The 16,839-nt window shown below is 39.0% G+C and overlaps 1 protein-coding gene across 2 annotated transcripts in view; it reads left to right on the top strand.

Annotated features, from left to right (window-relative positions):
- Positions 1-23: 23 nt before the first annotated feature.
- The window catches only part of OSGIN2 (oxidative stress induced growth inhibitor family member 2), a 30,537-nt gene continuing 13,721 nt past the window's right edge, over positions 24-16,839 (top strand). Inside the window, exons 1-2 of one of the 2 annotated variants that reach the window (XM_010862091.1) lie at positions 24-106; positions 10,588-10,742. In XM_010862091.1, the coding sequence (XP_010860393.1) occupies positions 10,676-10,742 (67 nt within the window). In that variant the 5' untranslated portion in view covers positions 24-106; positions 10,588-10,675. Of the gene's footprint in view, positions 107-6,707; positions 6,737-10,587; positions 10,743-16,839 lie in introns of those variants that run through there. The other variant, XM_010862100.1, reaches the window with a different exon arrangement.

The following is a 16,839-nucleotide window of genomic DNA, read 5'->3' as shown; positions in this document are numbered from 1 at the left end:
CGGCGTCCGCTCCTCCTCGCCCTGGGCCGTGCGCGTGACGGCGCGGCCCCGAGCCTCTGCGAACCGAGACTTTACGAGAGAGCGAAGTTTCAGTGAAGGCTCTGAGGTACCCCCGCCCCGACATCTTAAACATTTTTTTTTTTTTAAACTGTAAAAGCATTCTGATAACCTAGGTTACTGGGTTGAAGGGAGGCAGGGACTTATGTTTAAAATGTGATGCTCTAGGTGTACAAATAGGTTTCTGACTTTTAAGATGTTAGTCTTGTTAAGTCACGTATATCATAGAAATGTAACACCCGCATCTTAAACTTTTTTTTTTCTGTTAAAAAAAACCTGATAACCTAAGTTACTGGGTTGAAGGGAGGCAGGGAGTTAATGTTTAAAATGTGATGCTCTAGGTACAAATAGGTTTCTGACTTTTAAGATGTTAGTCCATGTAAGTCAGGCATATTGTAGAAATTTGAAACATGTGAAACGATTCTTGACCTACATTATGGGGACCGTTTTTAGGGTTGATACAGATGATACGTTTTAAAATGAAAGTGAATGCACGAGGTCTAGCCCAATTGGCTAACGTCTCATTCAGTTATAGAAAGACCTAAAACAACTGGAAACTAGTTTTAACCTTGTCCTGAAGCCAAGTTAAACTTAACGCAGACTTTCATAAAATGCTTTGCTTTATATATACGCAAATGTGCTAGGATGATGATAAGCAAAACTTCTTTTGTAAAATACGAAATTCTGATCGAGTTAATTGGGGTGCATATATAGACTTTAGATGGATCATGAACTTGAATGTATAGAATGGTACCAGGCATTTTCACTCAACTTTAACCAAAATCTTTGTTCTTCAATTGTGAACATAAGCAGTAAGCCACAGTAGTATTTGTGACTTGGTCATCAGTAGAAATCACAGATGTTTTCATGCCACACTGGTTGTTGCAGATACCTAGAAATACTGTTTATTTCTTCAAGATTACACTAGTTATTTTGCGTCACTATACTGGTTATTTAATATAGTGGAGGAGTACATAAAGACGTATTCCAAGTTTACTTTTTAGCTTCCTTGTAAATCCTATTATATGTTTAATAATAATATTCAAAGAAGAGGTCCAGAGGCTTCACCAAATTGCAAAAGTTGGGTGTTAGGCACAGAGAAAACTCAGAATTCCTGTTGTAATAGCTCAGTAATCCAGATTTGCCCACCATCTCAGTGAATTTTGTAGGAGTCTCTAAATTCTGGATATTAGAAATTATTTTATGTAATAAACTGCTGAATTTTAAATGCTAGGCAGATTTGTTACCTACCTGACAGTGATTTGAGAGTATCAGGTACCCTTTGGAGAATTCTAGAAAACAAGTTCTCCTAGTGAAAACTTGTTAGACTGAAGCCCTTGAGAAAATAATATCCCCTTTAGAAGGTACTGTCCGAAAACTTTTTGACACCTTTTAATACAGTTGAATTCTAAGGACATGGCGTGGGATTCATGGCCATTCAACTAACTCTAGGTAGTGGATATCATATGCTTACCTCTTTGTACAGAAATTTGGAGGAGGAGATGAAAACAAGGTATTTGCTGTAGTTTGATCTTGAGAGAGAAAAGAAAACAAGCCTGCTAGCCAAAGGATAAAAATTGTGGTTGATAAACCATATTTTCATTGCATAAACAGCTCTTATATAAAATTTTTAACAGAAAATATTTAATATTTAAAACATTTCCTTAGGAAAAGGTTTATAATTTACTAATATTATTTTTTGTGGGGAGCAATTTCATTAGGAATGCATTTTAAAACCAATTGTGATAATGTCTACATTTTGGATCTTGTCTTTTATCTGAAAGGATAAGGACTGTGAGAAAGTTGTCTCCTAACTTTCAGAGGAAGAAAACCTACTGTTCTGAAAGATAAAGAGTAGCTTCATTTGTGACTTTACGACATTGTTTTGGGCTTCCCTAGTGGTTCAGATGGTAAAGATTCTGCCTGCAATGCAGGAGACGCTGGGTTCGATCCCTGATTGGGAAAGATCCCCTTGAAAAAGGAATGGCTGCCCACTCTAGTATTTTTGCCTGGAGAATTCCCTGAACAGAGGAGCTTGGTGAGCTACAGTCTGTGGGGCTGCAAAGAGTTGGACACAACTGAGGGACTAACACTTAGCAGTTTTTCTTATAGTAGTATCAGTTTGGTAACAGTCTAAGCTTATGCTTCCAAAGTTTAAACTCAGGTAGTAAAACGTTTCATTGTAGTTTGATCATTTAGAAAAGTATTGCTAGATGTGAGAAAAGTCTTTTGTTCAGTTCAGTCCAGTTCAGTCGCTCAGTCGTGTCCGACTCTTTGCGACCCCATGAATCCCAGCACGCCAGGCCTCCCTGTCCATCACCAACTCCCAGAGTTCACTCAAACTCACGTCCATCGAGTCAGTGACGCCATCCAGCCATCTAATCCTCTGTCGTCCCCTTCTCCTCCTGCCCCCAATCCCTCCCAGCATCAGAGTCTTTTCCAATGAGTCAACTCTTTGCGTGAGGTGGACAAAGTACTGGAGTTTCAGCTTTAGCGTCATTCCTTCCAAAGAAATCCCAGGGCTGATCTCCTTTAGAATGGACTGGTTGGATCTCCTTGCAGTCCAAGGGACTCTCGAGAGTCTTCTCCAACACTACAGTTCAAAAGCATCAATTCTTTGGCGCTCAGCCTTCTTCACAGTCCAACTCTCACATCCATACATGACCACAGGAAAAACCATAGCCTTGACTAGACGGACCTTTGTTGGCAAAGTAATGTCTCTGCTTTTGAATATGCTATCTAGGTTGGTCATAACTTTCCTTCCAAGGAGTAAGAGTCTTTTAATTTCATGGCTGCAGTCACCATCTGCAGTGATTTTGGAGCCCCCCAAAATAAAGTCTGACACTGTTTCCACTGTTTCCCCATCTATTTGCCATGAAGTGATGGGACCGGATGCCATGATCTTCGTTTTCTGAATGTTGAGCTTTAAGCCAACTTTTTTACTCTCCACTTCCATTTTCGTCAAGAGGCTCTTTAGTTCCTCTTCACTTTCTGCCATAAGGGTGGTATCATCTACATATCTGAAGTTATTGATATTTCTCCTGGCAATCTTGATTCCAGCTTGTGTATCTTCCAGTCCAACGTTTCTCATGATGTACTCCGCATATAAGTTACCTGTGCCATCCTTTTAATTTGTTTTGAGACTTTGGATCATAATGTTTCAAAAACAAAACATGGAAGGCATGTAAAATCATCTTAAAGTTCAAATAGTCGTCTAACTTGATGCCTAACAATATGGTAACTTTTTGCATATGGATAAAGTGCTGTTCTTTACTGTTTCCTAAAATTTAATTATATTTTCTAATTTATTGCCCCGAATAAAGGAAAAGTAGATATTTTTATTACTCAAAATGAGTATTTGTTTTAAACAGAACAAACATTCAGCAAATTGGATATCTAAAGTGGAAATTTTCACTGTTCTTAGACCGTGATGTGGTATGCATATACTATAAAATATGTTCAGAAATACTAAATTTATAATTTAGATTCTGAGTTTTTTACAAAGAATACTTACTAATAGGCCTTTGTTTCACTGCTGCTTTATGTAAATTCAGTGAACCCTATTTTCATTTCATCTCTTGATTCAGTTTTTCATGCCTGTGTTAAACCAGTATTTATCAAGTACCATGAAAGTTTATTACAAATAGTTTATACCAATATTATGGATTAGGTACACAAAGGTTAAACTTATGACCAATGGTAGAAAATCAGAACAAATCACCTGTACTCAGTGGAGAATTAAGTTAAGACTTTGGATCCACATACTCTACTTGAGTCTTGAGAGAGGCTAGTATCAAATTGCTTGAGGCCCACACACAGACATACACATAAAACCTGCTAGACCTAATAAATGAATTCAGTGATATTACAGAATCCAAGATCAACATACAATAATCTGTTATATTTCTATATACTAACAGTGAACAATCTGACAGTGAAATTAACAAAACAATCCAGTTTATACTAGCATCAAAGAGATTGAAGTATTTGGAAATTAGCAGAAGAAATGTGAAACTTGTACACTGAAAGTTAGAAAACATCCCTGAGAAGAATGAAAGGCTTAAATAAATGATAAGGAATCCCATGTTCAGGGGTTGAAAAGCTTAGTGTTCTTCAGATGGCAATATTCCTTGAATTTCTATACAAATTCAATGTAATCCTATAAAAGTCCTAGCTACCTTTTTTTTTTTCCTTCCTGGAAATTGATGGAAAGACTCTAAAGCTCACATGGAGTTGCAGGGAACCCAGAATAGCCAAGACATTCTTGAGAAAAGAACAAAGTTGAAGGATTCACACTTCCTAATTTCACAAGTTACTACAAAGAAACAATAATCAAGAGAGTATGATGCACGCATAAAGGTAAACATAGATCAGTAGAATAGAACTGAGAGTCCAGAAATAGTTCCCTTCACTGGTGGTAAATTGACTTCTGTGGGATCCCAAGGCAAATGGAAATAACAGTGTTTCAACAAATAGTGCCACGGATGAGTATCCACAAACAGAGCAATGAAATGGGCTGCGGCCGCATACCATGTGAAAAAATTAGATAGATGAAAGATATAAATGTGAAAACCAAAACTATAAAGCTCATAGAGGAGAACAGATTTGTGATTTTAGATTAGGCAGAGCTTTCTTAGATATGACACCAAAAGTACAGCAACAACAAAAAAATAGACTTGATCAAAAATTAAAACTTGTGATTCAGAAGACAATATAAAGAAAGTGAAAAGACAACCCACGAAATGGGAGAAAATATTAACAAATCATATGTCCAGGATATAGAAATAGTATTGAAAACTCAGCAGTAAAAACAACAGCCCAGTTGGACAGTGGGCAACTAATTTGAATTACTCTCTGAAGAAGAAATACAAATGGCCAATATGCACATGAAAAGATGGTTAACATTAGTAGTCATTGAGAAATGGTAATCAGAACTGCAGTGAGATGCTACTTTACAGCTGCTAAGGTAGCTAAAATACAAAACACAAAAAATCACTTGCTGGTGAGGATGTGGAGACGTTGCAACCTGCATATCACTGGTGGGAGTATAAGATGGTACACACTTGGGAATCACTTTGCCGATTCTTCAAGATGTTAAACCTAGGGGCCAGCCATTGCGTGCACTTCTAAGAACATACCTGAGAGAAATAACATACGTTCATGTAAAGGTTTATACACAAATGTTCATAGAATATTTGTAATAGCTAAAAAGAGAAAATCATCCAGATACTCATCAGCTCATGAATGAATAAACAAAACGTGTTGTATCTAAACAGTGGAATATTATTTAGGCCTAGAAAGGAATGAAGTACCAGTACATCCAAAACATGGGTGAACCTTGTGGTCATGCTAAGTGGAAGAACTCAGATGTCAAAGGCCACATAATGGATGACGGGTCCCATTTATTTGAAATTTCCGGCGTAGGCACGTGCGGTAAGACAGTAGATTAGTGGCTGCCAGTGGCTGCGGGGAGGGAAGAGTGAAGACAGAGCGATAATGAGTGCAGTGTCTGCTTCTGGGATGGTAAAATTTCTCTGGAGTTATTGGTAATGATTGCAAAACCTTGTGACTATACTTAGAACCCTGAATTGTACACTTTAAAAGAGTGAATTTTGGACTTTCCTGGTGGTCCATTGGTTAAGAACGTGCATTTACTACAGAGGGCATAAGTTCGAACCCTGTTAGGGAACTACGATCCACATGCTGTATGACTTTGCAAAAAAAATAAATAAAAGGGTGAAATTTGTGATATTTGTGAATTATATCTCATTAAAGGTCTTAAAAGTATTTCCCAGTTCCCCCTATTTCAGTTCATTTCAGTCGCTCAGTTGTATCTGACTCTTTGCAACCCCGTGGACTTCAGCAAACCAAACTAACCTGTCCTTCACTATCTCCTGGAGTTTGTTCAAATTCATGTCCATTGAGTTGATGATGTCATCCAACCATCTCATCCTTTTTCACCTCCTTTTCCCCCTGCCCTCAATCTTGCCCAGCATCAGGGTCTTCCAGTGAGTCAGCTCTTGACATCAGGTGGCCAAAGTATTGGAGTTTCAGCTTTAGCATCAGTCCATCCAATGAATATTCAGGGTTCATTTCCTTTAGATTGATTGGTTTGATCTTCCTGCTTGATCCCCTTGATCAGGGGACTCTCAAAAGTCTTCTCCAGCACCACAATTCAAAAGCATCAGTTCTTTGGCGCTCAGCCTTTTTTATGGTCCAACTTTTATATCTGTACATGACTACTGGAAAAACCACAGTTTTGATTATACAGACCTTTGTGGGCAAAATGATGTTTCTGCTTTTTAACATGCTGTCTCGGTTTGTTACAGCCTTTCTTCCAAGTAACAAACGTCTTTGAATTTCATGGCTGCAGTCACCATCCGCAGTGATCTTGGAACCTACGAAAATAAATCCTGTCAGTGTTTCCATTTTTTCCTCATCTATTTGCCATGAAATGGTGAGACCAGGTGCCCTGATCTTCATTTTTTGAATGTTGAGTTTTAAGCCAGCTTTTTCACTCTCCTCTTTCACCTTCATCAAGATGCTCTTAAGTTCTTCTTCAATTCTGCCATTGTGGTGATATCATCTGCATATTTGAAGTTATTGATATTTCTCCCGGCACTCCTCATTCCAGCTTGTGATTCATCCAGCCCAGCATTTCACAAGATGTGCTCTGCATGTAAGTTAAATAAGCAGGATGACAATAGACAGCCTTGAAGTACTCCTTTCCCTATTTTGAACTAGTTTGTTGTCCTATGTCCAGTTCTAACTGTTGCTTCTTGACCTGCATACAGATTTCTCAGGAGGCAGGTAAGGTGGTTTGGTATTCCCATTTCTTTAAAAATTTTCCAGTTTGTTATGACCACAGTCAAAGGTTTTAGCACAATGAAACAGAAGTAGATGTTCTGAAATACACTTGCTTTTTCTATGATCCATTGGTTGTTGGCAATTTGATCTCTGGTTCCTCTGCCTTTTCTAAATCCAGCTTGTACATCTGAAAGTTCTCGGTTCACATACTGTTGAAGCCTAACTTGAAGGATTTTCAGCATAACCTTTCTAACGTGAAATGAGTGCAATTGTGCAATAGTTTGAACATTCTTTGGCATTGTCCTTCTTTGCGATTGGAATGAAAACTGACCATTTCCAATCCTGTGGCCACTGCTGAATTTTCCAAGTTTGCTGACATTTTGAGTGCAGCACTTTAACAGCATCCTCTTTTAGGATTTTAAATAGCTCAGCAGGATTTCCATCACCTCCACTAGCTTTGTTTGTAGTAATGCTTCCTAAAGCCCAGTTGACTTCCCACTCCAGGATGTCTGGCTCTAGGCGAGTGACTACACTACCGTGCTTGTCGTGGTCACTAAGACCTTTTTTGTTTAGTTCTTCTGTGTATTCCTGCCACCTCTTCTTAATATCTTCTGCTTCTGTCAGGCCCATACCATTTCTGTCCTTTATTGTTCCTATCTTTGCATGAAATGTTCCCTTGTTATCCCTAATTTTCTTGAAGAGATCTCTAGTCTTGCCCATTCTATTGTTTTCCTCTATTTCTTTGCATTGTTCCCTTAAGAAGGCTTTCTTATCTCTTTTATTCTTTGAAACTCTGCATTCAGATTGGTATATCTTTTCTTTGATCCCTCATATTGTATGTAATTATTTTATATTGTTAATCATGTTCCCATTTTGTCTTGCAACTCTTTTATGTTTTGTCTCCCTATTGGTTGTGAAAACTGATTAGTATCTTTTACTATTTTGATTATGTAACTGTTACTCACTTAATAACATTGTATCATGATTTGTCAACAAAGTTGATAGAATTCTATATCATCAAACCTACTATTTAATGGAAAAGCCTGTAATCACTTTTTAAAATCCAAATGCATATCAGAATTATCTTGGAATATTTTGAAAAATACAAATGCCCAGATATTGCTTTTTTTCTCCAAAGCCCCAGATATGTTTCTGATAAGTAGCTTTGTTTAAAAATTACTGGACTACATGATGATTTTTTACTTTTATCTAGTTTGCTTCACTTCTTGTATTTCATTCAGTTCTCCCACGATTTCATTTAGTTTGTTTTCCAGTTTTGCCATTCCATCTTTTTTTTTAAATGTTCTTTCTCAAACGTTTATCAAGCATAGTAGAAAATCTTTTAAATAGTATGTAATATATATATTTTTAAAAAACATGAATTTTTGCCTAACTGAAAAATTTATGATGTTTTGATTCCACTTGTTTGACGTAGTGTGAATAGAATGCTAGAGTTCTAATTTTAAAGAAATAGATATGCAAAAAGCCCCAAAGGTTAACTGTATAGCACAGGGAGCTATAGTGAATATCTTGTAACAACCTATAATAGAAAATAATCTCAAAAATAATCTATGTGTATATGTAAACTGAATGACTCTGCACCAGAAACATTGTAAGTCAAGAATACTTCAATAAAGTATATAAGTATATATATTAAGAAAAAAGAGGCATCCAAAGGAAGCTGAGGAACCTGTCCTTGACACACATTTAGGAGAAGTATGAGGGACAAGCCCAAGTGTAATGCATTCATGTTGAGTTCAGTCGTCAAGCAAGAAGTTGTCAAGCAGAAGGCAAGACAGCTAGTACATCTGGATCTGATCAATGATAAGAGATGGAATGATCTGAAAGGGATGATTGATCTTAAGTTGTTTCTTCCAGGGGCAGCCTTGCAGTGTGAGGAGTAGCCATATTAAATGAAATCTGTTCTGGCAATAATGCGCCAATGTATTGATAGGGAAGTCCAATTATTGGGGGAAGGAAAGCTGTTAGTGTATCCTGGGGGAACTCTGCCCTTTCCAAGGGTAGTTTGGGAAATTGGAGGGTTATAGGAAGGAAAAGGCAATGGCACCCCACTCCAGTACTCTTGTCTGGAAAATCCAATGGACGAAGGAGCCTGGTGGGCTGCAGTCCATGGGGTCGCTAAGAGTCGGACACGACTGAGCGACTTAACTTTTACTTTTCACTTTCCTGCATTGGAGAAGGAAATGGCAACCCACTTCAGTGTTCTTGCCTGGAGAATCCCAGGGACGGGGGAGCCTGGTGGGCTGCTGTCTATGGGGTCACACAGAGTCGGACATGACTGAAGTGACTTAGCAGCAGCAGCAGGAAGGAGAAATTATTGCTCTCTGCCTAATTCTTTCCATTTGTCTTCCTCCCCTAGGATCAGTGAGTCTTGTGAAATAACTGATCGATTCCCATGTTTGTCATTTGGGGAATAGCAATAACCACACTCACCCACTAGTCAGTACTCAGGTTAACTTTCAGATAATTGGCCTGTTTCTAACTCAGGAATTCTATTTTGAAGTAATCTCGGATAATGCAGAAAATTAACTGTGCTCAAAGGATGCTCCATTTATTGCATGAACGTGTCAGAATGCCAAAACTAGTTTCTTGGGAGGCAGTTGGGAAAGAAGGTAGATTGGAAATCAACATTAAGATCTTTGCACTTTTCAGTATCTCTGAGAATAAGATGTATAAACCTTATTGTTTAGCCAAAACACACAATTTGTAATATATAAGTTCAGTAACTTTTCCTTATAATACTGTATGTAGCTATCTTGTTCCACATGAAAAGTGGAAGTGTTAGTTGTTCAGTCATGTCCAACTCTTTGTGACCCCTTGGACTATAGCCCGCCAGGCTCCTCTATCCATGGAATTATCCAGACAAGAATACTAGAGTGGATTGCCATTCCCTTTTCCAGGGTATTTTCCCAACCCAGGGATCAAACCTGGGTCTCCCGCATTGAAGGTAGATTCTTTACTGTCTGAGCTACCAGGAAAGCCTACGTATATATATATATATATATATACTGCCTCTAATGCACACAACTTTTTATTAATGAGGAAGGAAAAAAAAGTGAAGGAGACACTTTCCAGTCCTAGGAGATGTCAGAGAATTGTAAAAATGCCTAATACAGTCCTGCGTCTTTGGTCATTAAAAATAGCTTCTTATTTAAAACTTGCCTTCAAGTCATTAAAGAGACAGCAGCTAAAGTCAGCCCTCCATATCCACAGGTTCTACATCCATGGGTTCAACCAACTACAGATGGGAAATATTTGAGAAAGAAAAAGTTCAAAAAGCAATATTTGAATTTGCTGCATGAAGACAACTGCATACATAGCATTTATATTGTATTAGGTGATAGTTAATCTAGAGACAGCTTGGATTCTGTGGGCGGGTGGAGGTAGATTATATGCAAAAATATGCCATTTTATAAAAGGGACTTAAGGATCCATGGATTTTGGTGTTTGGGGGCTGGGTTCTGGAACCAACCCCCACTGGATAGCAAGGGACCACTGTATTTAGGATTCTGAGTAAGTGGTGTACATTGAAATGTAGCTAAGCTAATTTGAAAGCATTAATAAAAAGGATTTCCTTTTCTCCTTTTATGGAACTGTTGAATATTTTGTGGCCTAAATAAAAAGTGAATAGAGACAGATTTTTATAAAGGCTATATTGACTGTATATCTGTTGTTTTTTGTTCCATGTTTTTCTTTTAAAAGAAACTACAGTGACACTGAAACTGAAGGAGAGATTTTAAATTCATTAGTGCAATATTTTGGTGATAATTTGGGGCAAAACGTTAAAGCTATGCCATTAGTTGAAGAAACTTCTTTACTTGAAGATTCATCAGTGACTTTGCCTGTGGTAGTAATAGGTAAGTTTTATTGCCTTTTATCTCTTAAAATTACAGTTATGATCCTTACTACCTTTATAAATGTATGCTTATATGTAGCACAAATCCATAGGATTGTATTGAAAAGTATTCTTAGGTTGCCTGATAACCAATAACCAAGTCTTTGGAAAGAGGAATTGGTTTATCTGACATTAGATTCTGTATTAGAGTGAAACATTTTTTCATTGAAGGGCTGAGATTGCTCTATTATTTTAAAACATCAGTAGTCTATCAGTTATGTTACTTATATGACAGTGTCATGGTCACGATGATAATCAGTGTTATTAGAACCCTGTACAGAGGATTCCTATGTACATTATTGAATTGTGCCTTAGAATCCTATAGCACACTGATGTTGTAAAGTATGGACAGACAGGGAAACTCAGTAGTTGAGTAACGTGTGTATGTTGGTAGTCAGTACTCAGTAGAACATTATAGTACTCTACAGTTATGTTTATAATATTTTAACCACCTATTACTATTATATATCCATCCACTTCAATAGATAGGTATATAAGATATTAAAAGTTAAGCTATTAATAAAACCTGATTACTTCAGAATTATATAATTTTATGGTTTTGTTTTATTGCCTGTATTTAATTACCTGTTATGTATTAGGTTCACCAAAAAGTTCAGTCAGGTTTTTCCAGAAGATGAGGCAAAAAAACCTGAACAAAATTTTTGGCAAACCCAGTATGTATGTTGTATGTTTAGTCACTCAGTCATCTGTAACTCTTTGCAACCCCATGGACTATAGCACACCAGGCTCCTCTCTGTCCATGGGATTCTCCAGGCAAGAAGACTGGAGTGGGTTGCCATTTCCTTCTCCAGGGGCTCTTTCTGACCCACAAATCAAACCCACGTCTCCTGCATTGCAGGCACTCATTAATGTGGACAAGTACTCCGGTGTGAAGCCAAGCTAAAGGAAGGAGTTATGGGACGTAATGAACCTTGATGGCATACAACTTCCTTAGTTTCTTTGATGGCCTGTTTCAAAGTTAATGCAGAGGAAACTTCTGCCCTCTGACTGGCATTTGGACATCTCTCCCTAGGAGACAAAATAAATGAAAGAAAGAGGGGAGGAAGGGAGTTCTGTACTAGATTCTCCTGTAAGGGAGCCGATAGAGCATCTGCAGCAGTCCCGTGCCAGAAACCAAACCCCGTGCTCCACTTCCCATGCATGTCCACCTGGTTTTCTATTCTGGATATCTTGCAGTAGGTAAAGGAAGCCTGTCTTCTTCTTCTGGTTAGGCCATAGCAGGGTTACAAAAGGAAAAACTGTCCTCTGTACCTACTCACCCACCTCACGTTCCCCCAAAACAATTTGTTCCTGTTTGGCCTTAGCAAGCCAAAGTGTGGCTTAACCTTATGTATATAGGGCCATTGTTGCTGGCACTAGCACCATAATGGGCTAATGTCCTAGTTACTGTATGTAATTGGTTTTCTATTGTGAACACATTACCACAAACCTGGTGGCTTTTATAACATAAATGTGTTATCTGACTGTTCTATAGAATGGAAGTCCAGCACTGGTCTCACTGGACTAAAATCAAGGTATCAGCTGGGCTGCATTCCTTTTGGAGGCTCTAGGGTAGATAGAATGTTTCCTTGCTTTTCTAGCCTCTAGTTTCTAGAGGCTACTGGTATTCCTTTGGCTCCTGAACCACTTCTACATCTTCAAAGCTAGCAGTGCTGTTTTTCTTTTAACCTTTCATAGTTAGATTCCTCCTCAACACAGGTGGGAAAGGGTCACTGTTTCTAAGGACTTGTGTGATTAGTTTGGGCACACTTGGATAATCCAGGGTACTCTACCCCAGCTCATGGTCCTTACTTTAATCACATTTACAAAGTCCTTTTTCTTTGTAACATAACATACTCAGGTTCTTGGTGTTAAGAATGGAAAGTCTTTGGGACTTGAGGTGCATTCTGCTTGTGTGTGTATTTCTCTGTGAAGTACTTGTTTGTATTCTTTTTGTGTAGTCTTTCGCGTGTTACTTCTTTTTGGTTTTTTGTCTCAGATACTCAGTTCAGTTCACTTGTTCAGTTGTGTCTGACTCTCTGCGACCCCATGGACCACAGCACGCCAGGCCTCCCTGTCCATCACCAACTCCTGGAGTTTACTCAAACTCAGGTCCATCGAGTCAGTGATGCCATCCAACTATCTCATCCTCTGTCGTTCCCTTCTCCTTCTCGCCTTCAATCTTTCCCAGCATCAGGGTCTTTTCAGATGAGTCAATTCTTTGCATTAGGTGGCCAAAGTTATTGGAGCTTCAGCTTCAGGATCAGTCCTTTCAATGAATATTCAGGGTAGATTTCCTTTAGGATTGACTGGTTTGATCTCCTTGCAGTCCAAGGGACTCTCTAGAGTCTTTTCCAACACCACGGTTTGAAAGCATCAATTCTTTGGCATTCAGCCTTCTTCATGGTCCAACCCTCACATCCATACATGACTACTGGAAAAACCATGACTATGACTATATAGACCTTTGTTGGCAAAATGATGTCTTTGCTTTTTAATATGCTCTGTATGTTGGTCATAGCTTTTCTTTCAAGGAGCAGCCATCTTTTCATTTCATGACCGCAGTCAACTTCCACAGTGATTTTGGAGCCCAAGAAAATAAATCCATAACTGTTTCCATTTTATCCCCCAGTCTCTTTGCCATGAAGTGATGGGACCAGATGCCATGATCTTAGTTTTTTGAATGTTGAGTTTTAAGCCAGGTTTTTACTCTCCTCTTTCACCTTCATCAGAAGGCTCTTTAGTTCCTCTTCGCTTTCTGCCATTAGTGGTGTCATCTGCATATCTGAGGTTATTAATAATTTCTCCCAGCAGTATTGATTGCCACTTGAACTTCATCCTGCCTGGTGTTTTTGCATGATGTATTCTCTATGTAAGTTAAATAAGCAGCATGACAATAGACAGCCTTGATGTACTCCTTTCCCAATTTGGAAGCAGTCCTTTTCTCCATGTCTGGTTCTGACTATTGCTTCTTCACCTACAAACAGGTTTCACAGGAGGCAGATTAGGTGATCTGGTATTCCCATTTCTTTAAGGATTTTCAACAGTTTGTTGTGATCCACACAGTCAGAGGCTTTAGTATAATCAAGAAAAGAAATAGGTGTTTTTTTCTGGAATTTCCTTGCTTTTTTATGATCCAGTGGGTGTTGGCAGTTTGATCTCTTTCCTCTGCCTTTTCTAAATCCAGCTTGTATATCAGAAGTTCTCCATTCACGTACTGTTTAAGCCTAGCTTAAAGAATTTTGAGCATTACCTTGCTAGCATGTGAAGTGAGTACAATTTTGTGGTAATTTGAACATTATCTGGCATTCCTCTTCTTTGGGATTGGAATGAAACTGACCTTTTCCAATCCTGTGGCCACTGCTGAGTTTTCCAAATTTGCTGGCATATTGAGTGCAACAGTTCAACAGCATCATCTTTTAGGATTTGAAGTAGCTCAGCTGGAATTCTATCACCTCCACTCACTTTGTAGTAATGCTTCCTAAAGCCCACTTGTCTTCCCATTCCAGGATGTCTGGCTCTAGGTGAGTGATCACACCATTGTGGTTATCTGGGTCGTGAAGATCTTTTTTGTACAGTTCTTCTGTGTATTCTTCCTGCCTCTTAATATCTTCTACTTCTGTTAGGTCTGTACCATTTCTGTCTTTTTTTGTCCCCATCTTTACATGAAATGTTCCCTTGGTATCTCATTTTTTTGAAGAGATCTCTAGTCTTTCACATCCTATTGTTTCCCTCTATTTCTTGGCACTGATCACTGAGGAAGGCTTTCTTATCTCTCCTTGCTGTTCTTTGGAACTCTGCTTTCAGATAGGTATATCTTCCCTTTTCTCCCTTGCCTTTTGGTTCTCTTTGTTTCTCAGCTGTGTGTAAGGCCTCCTCAGACAACCGTTTTGCCTTTTTGCATCTCTCTTTCTTGGGGATGGTTTGCTCAACACCTCCTGTACAACATTATAAACCTCTGTCCATAGTTCTTCAGGCACTCTGTCTATCAGATTTAATCCATTAAATCTATTTGTCATTTCCACTGTATAATCATAAGGGATTTGATTTAGGTCATACCTGTTCTTTGGAAGGACTGATCCTAAAGCTGAAACTCCAGTACTTTGGCCACCTCATGCGAAGAGCTGACTCACTGGAAAAGACTCTGATGCTGGGAGGGACTGGGGGCAGGAGAAGGGGACGACAGAGGATGAGATGGCTGGATGGCATCACTGACTCGATGGACGTGAGTTTGAGTGAACTCCAGGAGTTGGTGATGGACAGGGAGGCCTGGCGTGCTGTGATTCATGGGGTCGCAAAGAGTCGGACACGACCGAGCGACTGAACTGAACTGAACTGAACTGAATGGCCTAGTGGTTTTCCCTACTTTCTTCAATTTAAGTCTGAATTTGGCAATAAGGAGTTCAGGATCTGAGCCATAGTCAGCTCCACAGTTTTTGCTGACTGTATAGAGCTTCTCCATCTTTGGCTGCAAAGAGTATAATCAGTCTGATTTCGATACTGACTCTGGTGATGTCCACGTGTATAGTTGTCTCTTATGTTGTTGGAAGACAAATGCTTTATCACATATATGCTTTATAAATATTTTCTCCCAGTCTGTGGCCTGTCTTTTCATTGTCTCAGTGACTTGGCAGAGCAGAAATTTTAAACTTTAATGAAGTACTGCATATCAGTTTTTTCTTTCATAGATCTTGCTTTTGGTCTTAAACATCTAAAAACTCATTACCAAAACCAAGGTCACCTAAATTTTCTCCTATGTCATCTTCTGAAAGTTTTATAATTTAGTGTTCTATATTAGGTCTCACGTCCAACAACACAGGAGATGAGTACATCACCAGAAGGTCAATACCAAAATCAGATTGATTATATTCTTTGTAGCTGAAGATGGAGAAGCTCTATGCTGTTATGTCACTTCAGTCGTGTCCGACTCTGTGCGACCCCATAGATGGCAGCCCACCAGGCTCCCCCGTCCCTGGGATTCTCCAGGCAAGAACACTGGAGTGGGTTGCCATTTCCTTCTCCAGTGCATGAAAGTGAAACGTGAAAGTGAAGTCGCTCAGTCGTGTCGGACTCTTCGCAACCCCATGGACTGCAGCCCACCAGGCTCCTCTGCCCATGGGATTTTCCAGGCAAGAGTACTGGAGTGGGGTGCCATTGCCTTCTCCGAGAAGCTCTATACCGTCAGCAAAAACAAGACTGGGAGTTGACTGTGGTTCAGATCATATACTCCTTATTGCAAAATTCAGACTTAATTTGAAGAACGTAGGGAAAACCATTTAGGCCATTCAGGTATGACCTAAATCAAACCAGTCAATCCTAAAGGAAATCAATGCTGAATATTCATTGGAAGGACTGATGCTGAAGCTGAAGCTTTAATGCTTTGGCTACCTGATGCGAAGAGCTGACTTATTAGAAAAGTCTTCGATGCTGGGAAGGATTGATGGCAAGAGGAGAAGGGGATGACAGAGAATGAGATGGTTGGATGGTATTACCCACTTATTGGACATGAATTTGAGCAAGCTCTGAGAATTGATGGACAGAGAGGTATCGTGTGCTGCGGTTCATGGGGTCATAAAGAGTCAGACACGACTGAGCGACTGAGGTGACTGACTGATGGTATCATTCAACCTTACTGTAAGCTTGTTACTTCCAGGAGTTTTTTGGTGAATTCTTTTGGACTTTCTGCATAATTACAGCATTTACAAACAAAGACAGTTTTGTTTCTTCCTTCCCAATCTGTGTATCTTTAATTTCCTTTTCTGGTCTTAATGCATTAGCTAGGATTTCCTTTCTGGTATGTATTGAATAGGAATGATGAGAAAAGACATGCTTGCCTTGATCTTTTAGGGGAAAAAAACCCCTAAATTCTCACCATTAAGTATGATGTTAGCTATTGGATTTTTGTTGATACTCATTAACAAGTTCCCCTTTGTTGCTCGTTGAAAGTTTTTACATGAATAGGTATTCAGTTCAGTTCAGTCGCTCAGTCATGTCTGACTCTTTGCAACCCCATTAACGGCAGCACACCAGGCCTCCCTGTCCATCACCAACTCCTGGAG

This window comes from Bison bison, unplaced genomic scaffold (genome assembly GCF_000754665.1).
Source record: "Bison bison bison isolate TAMUID 2011002044 unplaced genomic scaffold, Bison_UMD1.0 scf7180017858048, whole genome shotgun sequence".
NCBI classification, from domain to species: Eukaryota; Metazoa; Chordata; class Mammalia; order Artiodactyla; family Bovidae; genus Bison; species Bison bison.
Note: the sequence above shows the minus strand (reverse complement) of the source record. Positions and strands in the feature narration are given on the sequence as shown.